At 41.0% G+C, this 22,845-nt stretch overlaps 1 protein-coding gene across 1 annotated transcript in view; it reads left to right on the forward strand.

Moving 5' to 3' along the window:
* The window catches only part of Skap1 (src kinase associated phosphoprotein 1), a 281,957-nt gene that overhangs the window by 248,716 nt on the left and 10,396 nt on the right, over positions 1-22,845 (forward strand). The window contains exon 10 of the mRNA XM_077801083.1: positions 10,626-10,726. Within this exon, the coding sequence (XP_077657209.1) occupies positions 10,626-10,726 (101 nt within the window). The remainder of the gene's footprint in view (positions 1-10,625; positions 10,727-22,845) is intronic.

Raw genomic sequence — 22,845 nt, forward strand, 5'->3', positions numbered from 1 at the left:
TTTGTAATTCACAGCGGAGATCTGACCCAATTTACATTGATTAGAATTGGGAGGAAGAGACAGCTGCGTGCAGACAGCAGAGGTAGAATAAACCCTCTCTGCAAAAGTGCCTAAGCACAGCAAATTATTGGTCTTTGTGATTGAGTTGTTTGATATCAGCAAAAGAGCTGCTCTCTGTCCAAATTATTGGGTGTCTCTAAAATAGAAGGTACTAACTCTTGCTCTAATGTCCTTAATCCGGTAAAATTAGCCCCGTGTCAAAAAGGGAAAGCATCGTACCAGAGGAAGGAAGGAAGTGGACAAAGTAATGAGAAGACAATGTGCAAAGAATGATGTTTAATGTGATTTATTTCAGCGTGATCTGTTTCCTGTATTTGATTTTGCTCTTCCATTATCTCACATCTTTGTTCCTCCAGGCAGGGCTGGGGAGTACTACAGGTGGAAAGGAGGAAATCCATGGTGCTGGACCCAAAAGAATTTTTTAATCAAAGTGCTCCTTTCCCCATAGCATCCTTCAGGGCCAGGGCAAGTGTGTGTGTGTGTGTGTGTGTGTGTGTGTGTGTGTGTAAATCTTGGTACCAGGTGACTTACTTCCCCAGAGTATCAATCTCTTTATTTTTGTGAGTCACAATATCATTTTTCACATTAAGTCAGTTATTTTTTTTTTAAGAGAGAGTGAGAGAGGAGAGAGAGAGAGATAGAGAGAGAGAGAATTTTTAATATTTATTTTTTAGTTCTCGGCAGACACAACATCTTTGTTGGTATGTGGTGCTGAGGATCGAACCCGGGCCGCACGCATGCCAGGCGAGCGCGCTACCGCTGAGCCACATCTCCAGCCCTAAGTCAGTTATTTTTTAATATTCTAACATATTTTAGGCTGTTTCTTCTCACCTTTGAACTTATAATCTCTCCCCAACCAGTCTGACATAACAGAACTCTAAACCTCACATTTAAAAAATAAATAAAAGGGAATGTCCTCAGGTCGTCCCCTCAAAGTTTCCATTTAGTGGCATAACTGTGGAGAAGCAAGAGAAGCAAGTGCCAGAAGACCTAGAAAGAGAAAGGAAGGGGGAGGCAGCCAGGAGAAACCGAATATTCAGCTTACCATGCCCTTGCTATCATTATGTACACGCATGCGCACCCACAAGGACCGGGAGTGGGGGATTGGGGGATAAAAGAACAGCAAGTGCATTTTTGTTTATTTTGCACCACCTATAAAATAACTAAATGTAATTCTGGCATGTTTACTTTCCTTATAAAGGCCCAGTTCCTGTTTTATCAAGTAGTATGAAGCCTGAGACAAAACAGGTTAATGAGGGTTAGAAACTCAGGCCAATCATGTTGTGACTTTGGCCATATAAACACTTGACTGGAGTTAGACACTATCATTGACTTAGAATCCATTGGGAATCTACAGAAACTAATTAAAAGACCATTCCAACTGCCCTCAGGAGCTTATACTCTAATGAATAAGGCAGGCTGAATAAAAACTGTAAAAAATAACTACAAGCCCCAAGTACTAGAAACATAAAATTATGTACATGACCAGCCTCCACTACAGCTGAACAAACATAGATACATTAAGAACTAATTAATCACAAAGGGTTTAAACACCCACTTCCAAACTCTCTCTCTTTCTCTCTCTCTCTCTCTCTCTCACACACACACACAAACACACACACAGATGCACACACAGAGAGACATACACACACCCCACTTCCTAACTCTGGAGGGCCTAAAACCAAGCCAGATGCTTGCATGGAGATAATAAATATGGAAGAGAATTCCAGAAAGAAAGGAGAAATGGAGTTTGAGGGGAAAGGATTAGATTCTAGTAGTAGCAGTCAATAACCCCCAGGATTATAGACAGCACAAGGGCAGGGACCCCAACAGTCTCATCTGTTGCTTGCCCCCAGTTCCTAATCCAGCACCTTGCACATAGTAAGCACTTCAAAATGTTTGTGAAGAGATGGAAGGATAGGGAAAGAGGACAGAGCCTGTTTGAAGGTGAGAAAGCTTTTTCAAAAGAAAAAGAGAACATAGTAATTAAACTTTCCTTAAACAAGAAAGCATGATGGACTCAGAGAAATGCAACCCCCTCAGTATAAAGAGCATGAGACTGTGCCCTACTGACCACTAATGCTGATCGTTTGTCCCCTCAGATGAAGAGCACGATCTGGAAGAGGATGAACGTGGCACTCGGCAAAAAGGAGGTATAAGGGCTCATAGATGCACAGCGTGGGGAAGGATGTTCCAGCCTGGACTCACTAATTAATAGGATACTGAATAGAGTATATGACCCCAGAAGCCCCAAATAAAATGATCAGACAGGGATATACCTTAACTTGAAAAACAGCCACCCATTCACTTTAATTAATGTTCCCAGAACCACTAAGATTTATCCGAGACAGGGTGGGAAGCCAAACCAGATATTTATTTTTTCCTATCAGTATTTCTTAAATCAGTACAGTGAAAATAGAATTGCCTCATCTCTAAGAGATCACGGGATTGAGAATGGAAAGAATGGAAATGTCTCTTCTCTGAGAGGCCCAGAGATTGCAAGTTCAGAGGGGAATGGAAATGTGTCAGATCTGAAAAGTGAACATGGGGTGAAGGATAGAATTGCCTGGTGAGGCTGACTTCTGATGGCCTGGTTTGATTCCAGGCACTTTTGGAAATGAATATGTAACAGGTTTGTTGAATACAAAATTACATCTTATTCATCCCAGACTGTTAACCATGCTTCAGGCTGTTAGTGAGCCCATCCCTCCTAAGGTCAGGTGCCCCTGGAAGCCTCTCTAAGTGGACCAAGGACCTATTCCTTCATTGTCAGTAAAGGAATGCTACATGTTGCCAGGGCCACCTCAAGGACATTCGTTCCATCAGCAGAGCCCGAATCGGGACTGATTTATATACTAGCTGATTTTTTTTCTTAGAGTCTAGGAAAATTTTAAGCTTCAGAGTTCTTTCTTTTTCCCTCCCTGCTCCCTCTCCATTTCTCTGATCTTACCTTTTTCCAATTCTCCTCTTTTCTCCTTCCCTTCTGCCTCATCTTCCCTTTCTTATCCATCAGGAAAGTCCCCTTTTTAATTTTCTATAGGAAGTGAATCTTTAAAAGGATGTGTGTGAAGCTGGCACCTACCTGCAATCACAGCTACTCTGGAGGCTGAGACAGGAGGATCTCAAGTTCAAGCCCAGACTTAGCAAGTTAGCAAGACCCTGTCTCAAAATTTTAAAAAAGGGCAGGAGATGTAGCTTGTGATAATTGACACATGAAATTAAATCCATTCACTGTTTTCTACTTGCTGTACAGAATTCCAACAGAAAATCTGTTCTGACCAACCCATGTCCCATATAAGTCTTTTCTCAACCAACTTCCATCACCAAAAGTGGAAAAGAAACACTCAGTATGGACCACTTGGGCAGAATAACTGTAAGCTTCCTATGATCAGCATTATATTAAACTCCATCAGGAACCAACAGTCTTCTGGCAAAATCTAAAATTCAATTTCAGACTCCTCCACCATCTCATTTCCTTCTTCTTCTTTTAAATATTTTTTTTAGTTGGAGATGGACACAATACCTTTATTTTATTTATTTTATTTTTATATGGTGCTGAGGATCGAACCCAGTGCCTCATACATGTGAGGCAAGTGCTCTGCCACTGAGCCACAATTCCAGCCCTCATTTCCTTCTTACACCTGGCTCTCTCTAAGGCTCTATCTGGAAGGTGAAAGGAAGATTTATTTCTTAATTGTTCCAACAGGTATAATTCAAGTAGATTTTTAAAAAAGAAGAAGAAGAAGAAGACCCTTTTGTTCCTCATGCTTTCTGCCTCCAATAGGTGTTGTTAAAGTATAGCAAGCTCTAAATATGTTTCTATGGTTTACGCTTCCCACCAGTTATAATGATTAGTGACTTAGTGATTAAAAAACAGGAGGACTTTTCGCTCTCTCTGCAGAATCTGAGGCAGGAATTTTTATTATTTGTGTTTACTTATTTATTTATTGAATTTATAGAGTGCCTTTTCTCCAAAGGAGCTATAGAAACAGAGCAACAAATATGTAACATCCAGATGTCATCCCTGAGTTTTATAACAATAAGACAGAGAGGTCTGGGGGAAAGGCAGGCAGCCTCCACCAAGGCATTTAAAAGGCAGAGAGAGCTCTGGGCCAGGCTGAATTCTTAGGTCGTACACATGCTACGTAAGTTTTCTTCATTTAGTTTTTCTCAGGTGTTATTCACCTTTTGGAGAGGGATAAAAACATTTTAAGCAAATTGGCCTGCCCCTTCTTCCTTTTCACCTAAAAGAAACTATGACTAGCAGGATTATCTTTAAAATCCAAGTACTTTTCTCTGCCATCCCACGGATCCTGTTCCTAGGATGCTATGCTTTTTGCTGATGGAACTGCTAACATTTCAAGGCCTAGATCTTATCAGAGTGGGGAGGAGGGAAGGAATTCAGTTTATCCTTATTGAGTGTTAATGACCCTGTAAGATGCAATTTCTTTTATTTTATTCTGTTACCTAGAAAATCTATCACAGCCTTGTAGTATTGATTGTTCAATCTATAAAGAGCTCGGTTTACAGCATGACTGTTAGTAACAGGGTTATTTTAATGAGTGACTCTTCAACACCTCAGATTTTCAGTAAATTCCAGCCCATCAGCCAAACAGTGTAACACGAAGGATCTGGGTGATGAGAGCTTATCTCCCTTCCTTATCATGAAGAGGTTATATCAAGGTAACCAGAAATAAAACTCACTCCATGCTGTTTGTACCATGTCAACTAAAAAGCAGCTATGGAAATCATCCTTAGATACCTCAAATCCCTGACCAAGGTATCATTTTTCCTCTGAAATTATGGACAATCTGAAGACCACTATTATGGTCTTTTAAGCATTCAGTAATTTCAGGAAGGCAGAAAATGGTTGCCTATAAGAATTTTATCTGGGAGGCCCTCTGAGGACCCACTTATACATTCACCTGTGGAGAATTGCTGCCCAAAGAAACAAAGATGCAGGCCCTTGCAGGTCTTACCTTTAAGATCATTTTGTTGTTGCTGTTGATTTTTTTTTTTTTTTTTTTTTTTGGTAATTGAGTTGAACTCAGGGGCACTCGGCCACTGAGCCACATCTCCAGCCCTTTTTTGTATTTTATTTAGAGACAGAGTCTCACTGAGTTGCTTAAGGCCTCACTAAGTTGCTGAGGCTGACTTTGAACTCGCAATCCTCCTGCCTCAGCCTCCTGAGCCACTTGGAAGACAAGTGTGCGCCACTGCACCTAGCCTAAAATCCATTTTTTAACACCAACCATGAATTGAGCTTCAACCAGCTAAAATTTTGACCCCATAAAAGGAGCATATGAGGTTAAAAAATCAAGGATCTATGAGCGTTCCTCACTTCCAAAGAGAAACTTCCTGCTCTGGTGCCACAGTCAATGGAGATTCCATACCTTCCTTCTAAAATAGTTAATAAAATATCAGAGTCTATGGGAATGAACAGAACAAAATGGTCTTTCTGGCCTGGGCTGGAGAACATTTCCAATAGCTTCAGTGAATCTCTGCTTTGGCTTTTTTTGTCCAAGCCTCATTGTGCCATGCTCTGATAGGATTAGCTTTCATCTTCCTCTCAGTTTTCCCTCTCTTTTCCATAATTTAAATGGTGTACCCAGTGCCAGGTCTCATTGACACAGTCTTTTACCCCTTAAGAAAATGTATACAACGTGCTGACCTGACTTCAGTCTCTTTTGCCCAGTCACAGCTTGAATTCTGGAGCTACCCAAAACGTTTCCTAAACAAAAGCTGAACCCTTGAAGGAACACTGCCCGGTTCTGCTATCCCTAAAGAAGGGGAAAGGCAGAGAGGTGTCCAGGCCCTTTGACCCTAGAACTTTGCACATTCTGACGTTTAATTTTCATGGATTCTGTTAACAATAGCACCAATTTGGACTCAGTAATTGAAGAAATGACTATTACTGGTTACAGAGAACTTGGCCTGTAGTGACAAATGCCATGCAATAAATACCTGAAAAAGAGGAAAACAATTCTTTTTCTTTTTTTTTTTTTTTTTTTGTGGGTGGGGAGTACTAGGGATTGAACTCAGGGTCATATCCCCAGCCCTTTTTATTTATTTATTTGATTGTTTGTTTGTTTGTTTATTTAAATTATGAGTCAAGGCCTCACTAAATTGCTTAGGATCTTGCTAAATTGCTGAGACTGACCTTGAACTTGCATTCCTTCTGCCTCAGTCTCCCAAGCTACTGGGATTACAGGTGTGCACCACCAAGCCCAGCTACAATACTATTTCTTTTTTAACCTGGTCTTCTTCTGATCTTCCAATGACAATTTGTCTGCTTGGAACTCAGCTTCCTTTACATGAGATAAAGAAAACAAGATGCTCCCCCCAACAGACATGCACACTTTTTTTTTTCCTCTAGAGAAAGTCCTTCTCAGCTTTGCTGGCAATTTAAATGCAGTGATCATACCCATTAGCTTCTCTATCATTGTAATTGTTGTTAATTGTTATAACTGTTTTAGTTATTAGTGGTGTCATTATTGCTCTAGGTCCTCTGTCTGTTTTATGCTGAATATATTAGTGCTTTGCTTTTGAATTACCAGGCTTTATTTAGTGCAGAGTTACGTTTTTTGGAGAGACATTGAGAAATGCTGGCATTAAGCTTTATTCTTTTGTTTTTCATTCCAAATGGACAGACTGGAAAAAAAAAATAATTAGATGGAATAATGTCCTCAAAATGAGAATGAGGATGTTTTGAATTAATTAAATGGTCAGAATACTGCACCATTTCTGATCTCAGGCTGCTGCCAGAGTAGTATAAACCTAAAGAAACCTAAACACAACCCACAGAGGGGAGCCAAGCTCCTGAGCTCTCAATTCCTTTCACTGCTCTGAAGAAGTCAAAGTGTCCACGTGCATTCACCTGTTTGTAGGATAATCTGGACAAGGTTAGGGCAAACCTGAACTAACCCGGCAGGCTTTTGGACCTTCAAGCCCTTTTTGACTGCAGGCTTCAGGAATGAATCCCCCCTCGACCTCACCTCTTCCCCTTTCAAGGTCAGAAAGTAACACCCCCTAGGTTGGGTTTTCCAATGCAGCTGAAGCCTCAGAGAAGCCTTCCTTGACCCCCTCAGACTATGGCAAACTCCCTATTATACATAGTATTCTCAACTTTTTCACAGATACATTGCAATCATAAATAAATAAATATTTACACTATTTGTCCCATGGTGCCTCCCCTACTAGATGGCAGCCTTGGAAGCAAGAACCATGTGTGGTCAGTATGGAATTCCTTGTGTCCAGCACAGTCCCTGGCATTTTGCAGGTGTCGTGCACATGATTGTTGGATGCTGAGGAATGAATTGTGAAGTTGCACACATATACACATAAATGTAAATCCCTATATGTGTTGCCGGGAAGGGTGGCCTCTAATCCCAGAAACACACTTTGAGGCAGGAGGATCATGAGTTCAGAGCCAGCCTCGGCAACTTAGTGAGGTCCTGAGCAACTTAGTGAGACCCTGTCTCAAAAAAATAAATAAATAGGGCTGGGGTTATGGCTCAGTGGCTGAACTGCTTGCCTAGCACACATGAGGCACTGGGTTCGAGCCTCAAAACCGCATATAAATAAAATAAAGGTTATTGTGTCCACCTACAACTAAAAAATAAATATTTTTTTTAAAAAATAATAATAAATAAATAGGGCTAAGGATGTGGCTCAATGGTTAAGTCCCCTGGGTTCAATCCCTAGTACCAAAAAAAAAAAAAAAAATCGTGTTAAATAGGGAGTCTGCAATACAGAATCCAGTCTTGCCCAGATAAAGAATCATTCCTTACTTAACTTCTAAATCCAGAATACTACTAGCCAGTAAGTTCAATATTTTCTCCCTTTAGCCCTTCATTCTGCCTGTTTTTCAGAGCTATCATAAAATGGGTCTAGTTCTGATTATTCTTGGACTAGTCTATACTATCTCTGGATTCTGGAACTCCAAAGTCCTTTTTTATCTTTAGTTTTTCCTGGAAGGCTTCTGTTTTCCTCCTAGCTTCCTGCTTTCCCTGTGATTTATGCTTTCAGCATAAGTCTTTTTTCAGGTATTTTTCTCAGGTCTCCATATGCCCAACGTCAAGTCACTTATATATAAAAACCAAAGGTGGCGGGTGCGGTGGTGCACGCCTGTAATTCCAGGACTTGGGAGGCTGAGGCAGGAGGATCGAAAGTTCAAAACCAGCCTCAGCAAAAGTGAGGCACTGAGCAACTCAGTGAGACCCTGTCTCTGAATAGAGCTGGGGATGTGGCTCAGTGGTTGAGTGCCCCTGAGTTCAATTCCCAATACCAAAAACAAAAACAAGGGCTGGGGATGTGGCTCAAGCGGTAGCGCGCTAGCCTGGCATGCATGCGGCCCGGGTTCGATCCTCAGCACCACATACCAACAAAGATGTTGTGTCTGCCGAGAACTAAAAAATAAAAAAAAAGAAAAAGATGGTATTTATCATTTTAGAAGCTGTCCCACATCCAGGCACATTATGGGGAACAGTACCTCAAAGGGACCCTCTGGTAGGCCAGAAAAACCCTTATTAACTTTGTCAGTCTTCATACCATTCAGAAATATCAAGTTAGGTTTTGAAAATCTATTTTTATAAAGATGATTTTTCTCACCAGGTTTAGGAGGCTGAGGCAGGAGGATCACAAGTTCGAAGCCAGCCTCAGCAAATTAGTGAGGCCCTAAGCAACTTAGAAAGATCCTGACTCTAAATGAAATATAAAAAAGGTCTTGGGATGTAGCTCAATAGTGAAGTGCCCCTGGGTTAAATCCCTGGTACCAAAAACAAAAACAAAACAAAACAAAACAAAAAGAAGGATTTTCTCTACCATATATAAATCCATGAAGAATATTGATGTTAATATAATTCTCATTCCTAAATTTAGTCAAAATCTTGGGATGATTTATCAGCTCTGTAACAACTGCAAAGGCATAATATATCCTCTAGAAAACACTTTTCAGCTAGTGATATTTCTCTACTGTTTCATGCACTGATATCCCTAAAAATATATGCTTTGTCTTTTCAATAGTTAGCTTTTTTCTCCCAACTTATTTTTCTTTAAAATATATTCTTAACTCCATGGCAGAATGTTTTCACTGTAGTTATTTTGTTTGCTGCCCTCTATTGTCTACTGCATATACAAACAATTTTCTGTGTAAAACAAAAAAAAAAATGCCTAAGTTCCTCTATGATTGACATTTTTACTTCTGTTTGAAATATCTGAGTCTTAACTAATAGCTCTATCCCTCCTCTGTTTTTGTGCACTTTAAGATTCCTACTAAAGTTCTTACCCAGAGACATGTAGAGATTTTGTTTCCCTATGCAATGTTTGAATTGTTCATAAGTTAGGAACAAGCAGAAAAAAGCAAATATAGCTGGGCTCCTGTGCCCCCATCCACCTTCTTGCCCTCATCTATTCCCATTCTCAGCAACCAATACCATTACTGCTCATAGAAGGGTCCAAACAAATGAAAGGAAAGGTGGAAATTGGTAGAATAGAATCCCAAAAAAAACACATACAATTTAATTAGAACACAGGACTCCTGAATCCCATCAATCAGATTTCACCTCTGGGAGGTGCTTGGCTCACAGATCTCATACAGAGAGTCCTCAGGAACAGGGAGCATCCTTGGTCTAGTGGGCATTAGCTCTCCTGCCATTCAAATCCCCAGATTCTCTCCCACTTTGTACTCTAGTGTTTAACCTTTCCGGGTAGAAGAGGATCAATACAAATTCTTCATTGTTAAGAATCGATGGCTGTCCTGTGGCATCATTGCCAATGAGTCTTGCTGAGAAGCCCAGTAAATCTCTCCAGTGCTTCTAAAGCTTGGTTTGTCATCTTCAGTTGCTTTCATTTTTAATGCAGATCACTTTGGTTTCTGTTCCCCTGGGGGCTTGCAGATAAATCTTGGCAGACATGTTCAGGGTCTACAAATGAGATGCTGGAAAAGGGCCAGCCCACCCAGAATTTAGTTGTAATAGATGAGACACCCCCATGGTTCCACTTAAGGACTGGGCTATTTGTTTTAGTATTTATTGGTGATTACCTCATATAGTACCTGGGTGGAAAGTGCCCAGGATGAAGCTCCCGTGTAACAGAGGAGGCCAAAATGTGAGCTGTGATACAGAAGCAGCTGGCTGATTCAGCCTCTTGTGAATAGCAGGAGTCAGAGACTTGTACCTTCAAATGCATAATGAAGAGATGAGCTAGGTTGTTTAGATGTCCCGGATCAAGAAAGTCTGGAGGGAAACTTCTTCATGCTGCTTATTTACAAACCAACTGAAAAATTACCTACCTGACTTTCTTTTATTAATAAATAAATATATTATCATATTGTTGAACAGCATCCTACTAGGGGTGATCTGTAAATATTTAATGTTAGTTAATGATCTCCTTCTCCCATAATCCTTTGCTCCTGCTGAGTGCTTGGCTGTATTTCATCTAGACCCCCCTGAATATTAGGTTTCCTAGGGGCCCTAGCAGAACCCTAGTTTCCATTTGCAACAAAAATGTGGCTCCATGAAAAAGACAGAGTCCTTTTCACTTTGATTTCTCTTCTCTTTGATCAGTGGACTATGCCAGTTATTACCAAGGACTATGGGATTGTTATGGTGAACAGCCAGACGAACTGTCCTTCCAACGGGGTGACCTCATTCGCATTCTGAGCAAGGTAAGGACATAGAGTATGGAACTTGGATCCAAAGTTGATTTTTTCACTCTTGAAGGTGTAGTCACCACAACCAGAATTATTCTGTTATAACACTTTTCAGGATAAGTTCCATGGCTCCCTCACACACAGAATAAATTTCCATTTATTTATAATTGCCAGGGGACATTTTAATTGAAAATTCAGATTTAGAGATCAATTTTCAAATTTCAAAATACAATAAAGTAAACATAACCTTAAAGTTATGCCAATTGAAATCTGATCTTTTTCAAGGACTGGGATACTTAAAGGTCATTGCTGTGTACATAATTTATTACTATATAATACTATTGAAAACATTCCGGCTAAGTAAGCTGCCTTCTTATTTCATTTGTAGATAAATGAGACTATAATATAATTACCTATGGGGGGAGGAGTCAGAACTAGTTAGCTCAATTGGTTTGACCAAGTGCTGATAAGGCCAAGATAGTGAATCCAATCCTGCAAAGGCCAGCTAACTCCCTTCTCTTCCTCAATCAAGAGTTAACCCATAGACCCAGCTGACCATCTCACAAATGGTATTGTTGATCAGAAAGGAATAGGGTTAAAAAAAAAAAGATGGATTATTGCCAATCCTTTACTAAAGTAAAGATTCCAAATTCATGGGTTATAGTTTGAGGATCCATCCTTGTAAAAGACCACCCATGGTCTATAAGCAGGCTAAGATAATAAGTTCTGTCCCTAAAGATAGTATTAAAAAGGTCTCTCTTTCTATGCAGCCAATCGATATCTACAAACATACTTTTGAAATAGGTACAATTTGCTCTTTAATTGCTGAGTATGTGGATTTCGTAAAGGAAAATTGAAAGCCCATTGTGTTGTTAACTCATCATTTACCATTTATCTTTATTCTGTGAATGTTACTACCTAGGCCAAGGGCTTGTCTGGGGTTTGAAATATACAATAAGCTCCTTGAGAAACAGACCAGATCTGTACCTGGGGTATCTTTCAGTGGTTCCAGTGAATCAGGCCTCTTAAACAAGGACTAAATTCGAGCTAACCCTTTGCAGGAGAGTAGGAGGCCTACAGGCCCTGATGAGTGAGAACATAATCTTCTAGTGATTTCTCCTGGATCCCTAACTCAACACCACCCTAGTGCCATTTCGGTGCAGCTCCAATACACCAAGAATAAATTGGAAGCAAAGAAGGGAGTGGACATTGGCCTGATTGGTATTTCAAATGCCCGAAAGCAAGGTTTACCGTGTAATAGAATTTGTGTACATTACCACGCTGGCATTACAGGGGTAATCGAGTTATCCACTCAGGTGTGACCAGGCCTCTGTTTGCCCAGAGCCTGCAGGTGAACAAATTAACTGTTTACATTGTCTGGAGGTGCCTGCAGCAGGAGGGGGGGAGAACAGAGCCAGACTGTCTGCTGGCCCTCTCTCTCAGTCATGATTATTTTGTTTGTTTTGCATGTCTTTTGCCTTTGTTAATGGCTTCTCACTGGGGGTCCCTTTCCTCCAGTTAGAAGGGGCTGTGCAGTGACCTGTCCTGCAATATAGAGCTGTCTGAGGTTACCATGGCTATGGTATTTTTAAGAAATTCCCAAGAAACATGGGGGAAACAAACTCCACATGTTTTTTTTAAACCGACTTCTCTTCCCCTCCTCCATTACTAAAAGCTAATAAGTCAGAGTTTAATTCAGTGAAAATACCTTACTGCTCTGGTTCTATCAGCTTCTTTCTCCTCTCTTCTGGAAGGTTCTGAGTCCATTTGGATCCCTAATCATCCTAATATTTCTCACCACCACCACCCCAAGGGTGTACCATCCTCCCTTCCCCATGTTGCTAATCTCTGCTTATCTGAAGAGGAAACCAGAAGGTAGGAACACAATAAAATTTCCCTCATAGAGGTTCCTTCCAGTTAATGTTGGTTTGGGGAGCATCTCAAATAGGATTTGCCTTGATTCTACTACCTGACTCAGAGTTCTTGGGCAAAAAGGAACCTTAAAAGACGACCCAGTCCATTTCTTTGCTTCTAAGAAGCACAAATGAACCAATTCAGGCAGAACATTCTGCTACCATCCCTAGCCATTTTTCTATTCAGAAGTTCAGTTGTTAATACTCTAGGATCGTCTCTCCTATGGATCATAAATTCATCCCACTTTAGCCAGTAGCACCTTTGTTGAGCATCAAAGCCCCACTGTCTAGAAACCTGGGGAAGCCTTTTCCCCAAGAAAGCACAAGATGCAACCATGTGGCTCAGCTTACCTGGATTCATTTCTTCATTTGTGAAATGAGAAAATCGTGTTGGACAACATGGAAGGTTTTCTGTACCTCAGACATTTCCCCTTCGGACACAGTGGGCCTGACCCTGTAAAACCGCTTACAGGAGCCCCACACAAAAATGTGCCTTAGCTTCAATTACTCACTCAGATTAAACCACAACAAAAGTTTCAGCTACTAGTTCTTTTGTCTTCAGATCTCATAGATGCATCTGATTTCCTCTCTCTCTTTGTCTGATAAAAGGAATATTTTTTTTATTGGTTGTTCAAAACATTACAAAGCTCTTGACATATCATATTTCATACATTAGAATCAAGTTGGTTATGAACTCCCAATTTTACCCCAAATACAGATTGCAGAATAAAAGGAATATTGTGAAGAGAGGATTGGACTGGAAGAAGAAAGTCTCCTGGGTAGGGAAGTGGACAAGGAAGTGAGGAAGGGAGGATGGCAGATTTTAGTCCAGGACTCCTACTTGCTTCCTGCTGCTTCTTTATTTGTTTTTTCCTTTTTTTCTGCGGGCAGGGGAGCCCTCATGCATGTTAGATAAGTCCTCTACCGTTAAGCTATATCCCCACCCCCTGTTTGCTGTTTCTCAATAGACACCCAAGTAAGATCCAGCCTTGAATCCTAGAATCCTAGGCCCAACCTCAGGTGAATTTTTGAGTCTTGCCTTTGGGTAGGAGTGATCCCAGAAAGAGAAGAATTTATCCCAAAAAAGAAAAAGAAGTCAGGCACAGTGGCACAGCATGCCTGTAATCCTAGTGACTAGGGAGACTGAGGCAGGAGCATTGCAAGTTCAAATCCAGCCTCAGCAATGAAGTGAAGCCCTAAGCAACTTAACAAGAGCCTGCCTCAAAATAAAAACTAAAAAGAGGCCTGGGGTTATGGATCAGTGGTGAAGCACCCCAGGGTTCAATCCCTGGTATGAAAGAAAGGAAGGAAGGAGGAAAGAAGGAAAGAAAAGAGAGAGAGAGAGAGAGAGAGAGAGAGGGGAGAGAGAGAAAATGGGAGACAGAGAAAAAAATTCTCCAGAGATGATTGCCTGAAGAAAGATGCACCCCATAGTTAACCAAATGCCCATTGCCTGTCCTGTTCTCAGAGAAACAAGTAACAACAGATGCCTTATTTATGTGACCCTGGAGAAAGTCACTTAACCTTGCTAATCCTCAATTTCCTCATCTGTAAAAAGTGGGATAATTTTTATTCACAGGGTCATAGTGAGGCTTCCACTAGAGATATGGGTAAAGAAGAGCCCAGCACCCAGGAAATGGAAACTAGCATTATATTCTGCTAACTTCTACTAATAATAAACCTTTTAGACCCATGTTGGGCACATACTAGGAGTTTACTAAATTATTGGTGAATTCATAGAGAAAATAATATGGTCCACATGCCAAGAACTCTTCATAGAGATGTTCTGAGACACAGTAGGCTCTCACTTCATGTAGAAAACTACCCATTGTAGAAGACTGTGTGGAAAGTCACTGTGCTTTTACTGGTCCAACAGATTTCATCACTGACATCTGATAGTCTCCAAAGTTCTCTTCCAGGAGATGCCAAAGCTGTGTACCTAAGCTCCAGAATAGGAACTAACAAGCAGTCAGCAGGAACACTCCTGCTGACCTCCCCACAACCTGGCCAAGCAATCCTCAGGCCCCACACAGCTTCATGCCCACTTAATTCACTGATTTCCAATTGAGGTCTTAAAATATATTAATGGGAAATTTTAATAATGAAGCAGATCTGAGCCTCCAGTGAATGTTCCTGCATTCCTTTTGGGCCCAGATATTTCTTTCTGAACAGCCTTCTCTGGGAAGGGACTGAACTTCCCTTCCTCCCTGGAGCCAGGACACAGCTCAGGCCACAGCGGGGTGTTTAGCGCTCTTCAGTGGCTCCAGATTGTGGCGCTGGTGCCGGTCTCTTCATATGTAACCGATGGCTCCTGAGAGCCTGCCTCTCAGTAAATTACTTCCCACGATGCCAGCGACCACCGCAGAATTCAAGTTCGAATAGAGCAGGAAAAAGGTGTTTGAAAGGCCTGTTCACTCAGCTGCATTTTAATTTCCTTTTCAATCTTGTCCCAATTAATTTCACAGAATTAATCTCACAGAAGCAAACTCGGCAGCACCGAGGCTGCGGTTTTAGTGAGGCGGTCGCTCTGCCTGAACATGAAATAGGAGCTAATATAAAAATCCATCTGCTGTGTTTGAAATACACGCCGGCTGCTGCTCGGTCCTGTCTGACATTCCAAACATCAACAGCGGGGAAAAGTGATTTGGGGGTTAGTGGCCATCAGTACTTGGCAGGGGTTCAACAACAGGTGTACTCCAAAAATCCATTCAGCCTGGGCACCAGGCATGACAGGGCAGGTGCTGAATCACCCTCCGTGCGATAACACCGTGCCCTGGCTTAGTTCCTTTCATCTGAGGATCATAAGGCCCTTCTGTGGACCTGAATCAGCACCACTATGGTCACTTGTTATATAAGGAGGAGAAAGAAAGGTAAGAAGCCTCTATTTGGATAAGACCAGTCACGAGACCCAGCTTTCAGGGTAGTGACCCTGACTTAGTTCCAAGGTCTTTTACTGGGGAACCATTCCTTCTAAATAATAAAAGTGCTTCTTCCATTATTTGAGATCACTCGTATGTGAATGCCCATTTGAAAAATAAGGTTCATGTTCCAAAAGTAATTTGTGATGGTAACATGAGCTGTCCAATAGATAAAGGCAAATTAAAGAGAGAAACTCTCAATTACTAGAAAGGAAAAGAGGTCCCTACATGAGTTTAAAATAAACTGAGCCAGGAGGGGTTACCTCTTGGGCTTGGCTGGTGTGCTTCATGAGTTGGTCTTGAAAGCTCCTCTAAGGCCTTATCCAGGGTCTTATTTCCATGGAAATCAGTCTTGGAGCAACAAGTTGGGCACTACGTAAAACTGATACTTACATTCTGGCTTAGCTGGGGAAGAAAGGTATTCACGTGGTCCAAACACGCCAAGCTTTCTCTGCTAATAGAAACAGGGAATTTTTTAGACAAGGTCAAGTTTAACAGGGCCCACATGAAGGGGTCAGATGGCCATGGGCCTTATATGGACAAGGATGGACACACTTTGTGATCTGGGATGGAGCTCCTTAAACTCAGGCTGGATCATGGCTCCAAACCCAGCATCTAGTCATCTGAATGCAGCAGGGCTGTCGCAGCTCACCTGGACCACGTTAACATTTTTAAAACTCAATTTTTTCCATGTACTCCCTCAAAGGACCACTTAAGAATGTAGACCTTTCCTCTGCCTGGACCCCATCCTCTCCAAAAGAGATTTTGTTATAAAAATTGTCTAAATGCAGCAATACTTTCTCCTTTAAGTGTGCTTAGTTGAATGTGACAACAACCCTCATAAAAACAGCTAAGTTAATTCCTTCAATTGCTTTAAATGAAAGATTTCTTTTCTTTTTTTTTTTTTTTTAATTTCAGGACTCTGAGGGAAAGGAGGTGTTTGGTGACATCTAGTGTCCATTTAGGACTTCCTCAGGCATCATACCCTCTGCTTAGCTGAGTGGGGGATGGGTGGGGTTATTTGGGAGGTAATTTGGGGGTAGCAAGTAGGGAGGATATAGGCCTGGGGCACAGACTGCCCAAACAGTGTGATCAAACTGATCAATGCCTGTCAAAGAGCTATTATTCACCTCTGACCTAACCGAAGGGGGCAGGCAGGGGGGTACCATCAGAAAATATCTTTTCTTATTTATGATGGTACAGGAGAGAAGCAGAAGCTGTCCCCACCACCCCATTTCATGTTAACAAGCAGGTCAACACTGTGTTGTGATGAAGAAGAAGATGATGATGATGGTGTTTTCTCTCATTAATAACCCCTATGGGAGGCTATAGAGTTAGGAGGATGGGAATGGGATTTGGGGTCAGCTGGAAGGCAACGGTCATACACCGGTCAAATTCAGTAGAGGCCATTCCTTTCCCCCAGACAGGAACCAATCGTCTAGAACAAACCCTGGCAGCCTCATTCCTTCCAGGTAATTTTTATAAATGAGGGGACACCCATTCCAAGAGAGGACAAAAGGGAGAGGGTGTTTATGCGTGTGTGCATATGCATACATGTAAACCTGCTAACAAGGGGCCTTATTGCACATCAACCCTGTCCTGCAAATCCTAACTCGTTTTTAAAAAAGAGAATACGATTAGAATTTTCCTCCTTAATCTCATTGCTAAACTGTTGTCCCGGGCAGGACCCTTCGCTTTCAAAACACACACACACACACACACACACACACACACACACACACACACACTTCAGTCAGGTGGAAAGTCCCACACCAGATAATTAACTACAAGGCCCAGACAGAAATGTTTACCTAGAACCACATAAGCCATGGCAGCGTTAGGTTAATGCTCAGAATCGCCCGATGCTTTACAAACTCCTGTGTAAAAAATTCCAGCCATTTATTTTGCAGTGAATTTATAACAAATGCTGTTAAAGGCTTCGTCTTTTGACAGAGGTAATAATAAATTCACTGTTAAAGACGGTAGTTTAATTCCTTATACCTCCAATACTGCACAGAATAAACCATATTCATCACTGAGTAATTTTTTACCACATAAATCTTTAAAACTAACCGGTGAAGGCTGTTGAGACTGAAATATTGTGAATTTATTAGATATGCCCATGTAGTATTGGATTCAGAGGTTTCCATTCGAATATATTACAGGGAAAATTTGTGTCTTTAACTGTGACATTCCCTCCATTTCCTGCCGCCAGTATTATAACAAGCAGCTCCTCCAGAGTCAACTGCACGTTTATTAGACAGAGATTTAGTAATAAACTCCTCACTAATCTGCCAAAGAGGCTGGATGACATTTCGGTGAGATGCCCTATTTAAATGGAGTCGCAAAAGCTTTGTTTCTGGGTAATTATTTTCTTGAAAGGAGTTCAGCCTCCTCAAATCTCTTCTGCCAGGGTTTCTTGGTATTGGATGGATTCAGTTCTCTAACCAAACTCACAAAATATTGAAGCAAATTATAACCTCATTGCAAAAATACAGAACAGTAATTTCTTTGCAGGTTATAGGATTCGTTATGGGAGATTTGGGGTAATCAATTAGAATAGAGAAAGCTAGAATTCGCAGACATTCACAGACGTATGGTATTTAAGGCTAATAAAAAGATCATATTGCTTCTCAGACCAGAAATAATAGACAAAGGTTTCAGAAAACTTGCTATTTAAAAATTTTCATCTTGACATATGACACATTTAAGATGCAATTAAATCCTCAGATTTGAGCAAAAATCCTTTTACTCTATCCTATTGAGTGAAAATCTGCACCTGATAGATAAGAATATTCTGAACTTTTCTCATGATTTGTTAGTGAAGTGACATTTAAACTAACCAATTGATTATATCAAATTGTATCTCCAGTTTCATTAAGCAAACATTAATATGGCTAAAATGAAAAAATATTTTTCTTTTAAATGCAGAAATGTGCATCATCTTTTTAGCAAAGAGATCCGGCAGTTTCTGTGTTCCTACTCCTATTCTGTATTTGGGAAGAGTTCCAAATACTAAAAACTTCCACGGAGCATTGTGAACTTTATGATTCTTTTTTAATAAAATAAAATCAAATAGGTTTCTAACTGTTAAACAACGGAGAAAAATCCCCTGGCAAAGCAAGATTGCAGCCCATCAGAGTAATTGTTAAAAGACAGAACCCGGCTAGAAAGATAAGCATAATACCAGCAATTAATATTCAGCATCTCACATTATAGTCAAGAGGATGTGTTTTTCTTTGTGATGTGGCTCATAAGCTAAGAGTATTGGGAGCCAGCTTCTGAGCGCTGTCTTCTTTTCGTGCGTGAGGATTAAGGAGAGGGGGGGAAAAAACAGCGACAACAATCCTACTCCATCTGTAAATGAACAAACATCTTGATTTTATAGCTATTTGCTTTGTAAAACTGAGGAATGAAACAAAAATTACTGGATGCCTAAGTAACACTTTAATCTGAATTCATTTACGCTGTAGCTATGTAGTTGTCACAAACCATAATGCAGTATTTAATTAAAATAACAGAAGTGCATCTAGATATGTCCTGGGGTAGCTATCACCAAATTATAGTCTATGCCATCAGTATTTTATTTATGAAATGGCAGATTCTAAGGTGCAACAAGGCTGATGCAAAGCATAGACATTTTAAACTTGCATTTTTAGAAAGGTTTTTTTTTTTTTCTCCTGCTGTGTCTTTAAATTTTTTTTCTTCCTTCTATCATTGTGGGGTGGGGGTGTTAGTGGAATTGTTTTGCTGTGGATAAAGATCTCTCTTTATAACTCTTGCTTTTCAACTATTGACCTCCCAAGTCTTCTGGCTGTGAAATCCCCGTCTGTTGTCATGGTAAGGCTTGTGAGTTTCACAGGAGCCACAGCGAGCATGGGACATCTTAGGCGGAACTTGGACGTGGATTCCAGGAGGGTAGGAAAAATCACGTCTTTTCAGGCTCTCTGTGCCTGTTCCCACACAGTCTTCCTTGCACCCTTTTTTTTATCCTCCCCCATCTATAAATACCCGTTATAGTTTACACGCTCCCTGGCTCTACTTTGCGGATGTTCACACGTAGACATACTGTACGGCTCCTTTCCATAAACGCATAGCATCTATCTTACACGCACCCACCATCCATCTCCTCGTTCACATTGGCTGTCCCATCCACCTCCTTGTCTGCAGAATTATGTTCAGCAAGGTCCCGATTTATAGGAAATAAATAATGAAAATGGAACGGACTGGGAAAGATAATCGAAACATTCAAATTGTTATTTTTCACTGTACTTTACACAAACAGAGCATCTGTAAACACCCAGAAAAGGTGTTGACTGGTTCCCGAAAAGCAGTGCCTTAGGAACATTCTGCCCAAGTGGGTCTCTGCAGCGCATCTTTCCTGTTTCAACTCTCCTGCTTTTGGGTGCTCTCAGGTCTGACCATTTTTAAATAGTAAATGATGTTGTTATTGTTTTTATTCTTTCTGTCTCTTACTTATTCTGCCTATAGTGCTAAATTTTTGTCATCATTTACCTTCTATAAAATAATCCTAAGAATTATAAAACAGAAACAATAATTGCAATCACCTTTTTAAGGAAAAAAAAAACTTGTAGTTACAATATAGAGATATTCTGATCATGCTATCATCAGATCACAGCCTAGTCCTACAGCAAGGGTCTTTTGGAGACAGGATTTCTTCTACACACTTGTAATTATTTTAGCCCCTTTCACAGGTCACATAAAAAGTTAATTTCAATCGCTGCTAATTTCCGTCCAACAAGAGTGCAGCGCTTTAAACCACCCAAAATAATTGGATTCAAAACAAATTTAGGAAATTGAGTGTGTTAGAAAGCAAATAAAAATATCCTTTTGGTAAGGAGGAGGGTGAAAGTAGTAAAAATGGCCCTTTTTTCTCCCTTCTTTCCCCTTCACAACTTTGCCATTAAAGTTGCACCTACAGCTAGAAGTTTGTCCGTGAAAAATGGTCATTTTGTTTCTCTGCTCAAAGAATGTTATTAAAATGCTAATTTAAAAGAAAAAGGAGTTAAATATCTAGAGATGGTGCATTCTAATTGCAACCATAATGAGCTCTCTAAATGTGCATGCCCCTGACACACACAGAGCATAAACAGCAGTAAACAGATCATTAGTACCCGCGTTCATTTATTCTGGCGACCTTACCATGACCCCACCGAGGGTAGGGTGAAAAGCAGGTGGATCTGGCTGTGACACCCCCTAGAGGGATCCAGGAAATGAAGCTATAAGCTGTTGTCATGGAAACGCCAATGTGTGCAGATGATGTAACACACCGACAGGCTGTAGGGCTCCGCAACTGGGACGTTGCCTTTCCCTCGCTGGAACAATCTTGAGGATTAAATTATTCATTTCTTTAATTCACAAAGCAAAAGGAATCCTAATTTTCTTGGTGATGTGCAACTCTCTTCCATTTGTCTAGGTTCTGAAACATGGTGACTTGTCATCCCCTCTTTCTCCGAAACCCACTCCAGCTTCCTACATTCTGGCCCCAAATAGCTGAATCTAGCAGAACTGAGCAGGGGAAGGCAGTGGAAACCTGACACCCAACATCTGTGCTGAAAGAGAGAAAATATAAGGTGTTAAGCTAAAATTTAAAAATATATTCAGTGTCTTTTCCTGATGAGGACATGATGGCCAGGAACTAAATGTATACTTTGTCTAGAACAGGATGGCTTTGTTTAGAGCAGTGCAGGGTCAAGGTTGGCCCTGGGAACTACCAAGCTGAGACCCGATGCCCTGAGCATAAAGGGTAGAGTCCCAGTCCCAAATGAGCACCTCACTCTAGCAAGGTGCAAGAAGAGGAGATAGAGAAAGAGCAGAATTTAGATTAATAAAAATAATTCTTTTGAGAATGATTCCACTCTATCCTACCCTGTTTTGCACCAAACAACCTTAATAACCTTACGGCAACAGTAGAATAACTTTTCTTCTTCTTTTTTTTTTTTTTTTTTAAGGAAGCAGAAAAGACAATCTCTGGAAATTATTTTAAAATAAAAAATCTCCCTGCCTGCGCCTCACCCAACACCCCCCCTCCCCATTGCACTTTAGATGAACCTGTGATATTGTAGCAATGGCCCTTGAAGTGCAGTGGGGAGGTGATTTAGGAGAATATTAAAGGCAATGTGGAGATTCAAGGCGCCTCTCTCAGGGAGATCTGGAGAAATACGCAGCACAGATGGGCCGAGCAGATTAAACATTTCCGTCACATTGTTTCCAAATTGTGTTGTGGTGCCTGAGGCTGGTACTGCGGTCAGAGCAAAACAGAGCGGTGCAGAGCTGCGAGCTGCGCAGTTTATGGAATACATATTAATACGCCCGTCTCACATGGTATCACAATTCTATCAGCTCTGAAATGGTGCCGTCTCCATTGTTCCTGAATTCTGCACTTGGCACCTTGTTTTCTCCCATCTGCACAGTGTTTACCTTCCCTTTATCCTTTCTCTCTTTTTTAGGTAAAGTTCAAGTTCTGTGCTTTCTCGCCTCTCTCCTTACCACCCTGTTTCACATTCCTTCTCACCTTTGCAGCTTATGATTTTTCAGTCACATTCACTCGCATGCCCACCCTGTTTTTTGCACACACTTCCATCACCAACAAGGTCCAGCACACCTCTCTGGTCTTGATCATTATGCACTCCCACCCTAAATATATGCTTGTCCTGCACAGGATTGAGACCATGAGCCTCACACTTGAGGCTGAACATCCCCTCAAACTCCAGTGCTCTTGAACCCTCCATCCAGATGACACATTCCTCTTCTCAGGATACTTGGCTCTTAGGGGGTGTGCTTCATAGAGTTGTCCCCAGGAGCCCCCCAACTGCTTTTACTGACCACCTGGCATTTCTGGTGTCTTCTTTCTTCTATCCACATATCTTTGCCTGTATCCAGGCCCATCAATCCTCAGGTTAGCAAATTCCCTGAGATGTGACAATAAATAAAACCAGCTCAATTGAGGCAAATTTAATGATTCATTTTTATTATGATTTATAGTCCAAAACTCTGAATAATAGAAAAAGAGAAAATGATTGCCAAGAACTTACAGCCTAAAAGAGACTGGAGAGGCCGCCAAGCTACCCAAGGTCTTAGCCAAGCACTGAGCTCTGATCCTTTCCAAGGCCACTAATCCACTGGCTACCGAGCTGACCATTCCCTTTCTCCTTTAGGAAAATCTCCACACAAAATTATTTGTACTGAAAAATGAGCACTTGTTTGTCTTTGGAGAACAATTCCTGTTTCCAGCCTTATTTTCCTAGCACTTGGAATTGTGCTGAGTTGGAATCCTCAATTT

Source organism: Urocitellus parryii, chromosome 7, assembly GCF_045843805.1.
Source record: "Urocitellus parryii isolate mUroPar1 chromosome 7, mUroPar1.hap1, whole genome shotgun sequence".
NCBI classification, from domain to species: Eukaryota; Metazoa; Chordata; class Mammalia; order Rodentia; family Sciuridae; genus Urocitellus; species Urocitellus parryii.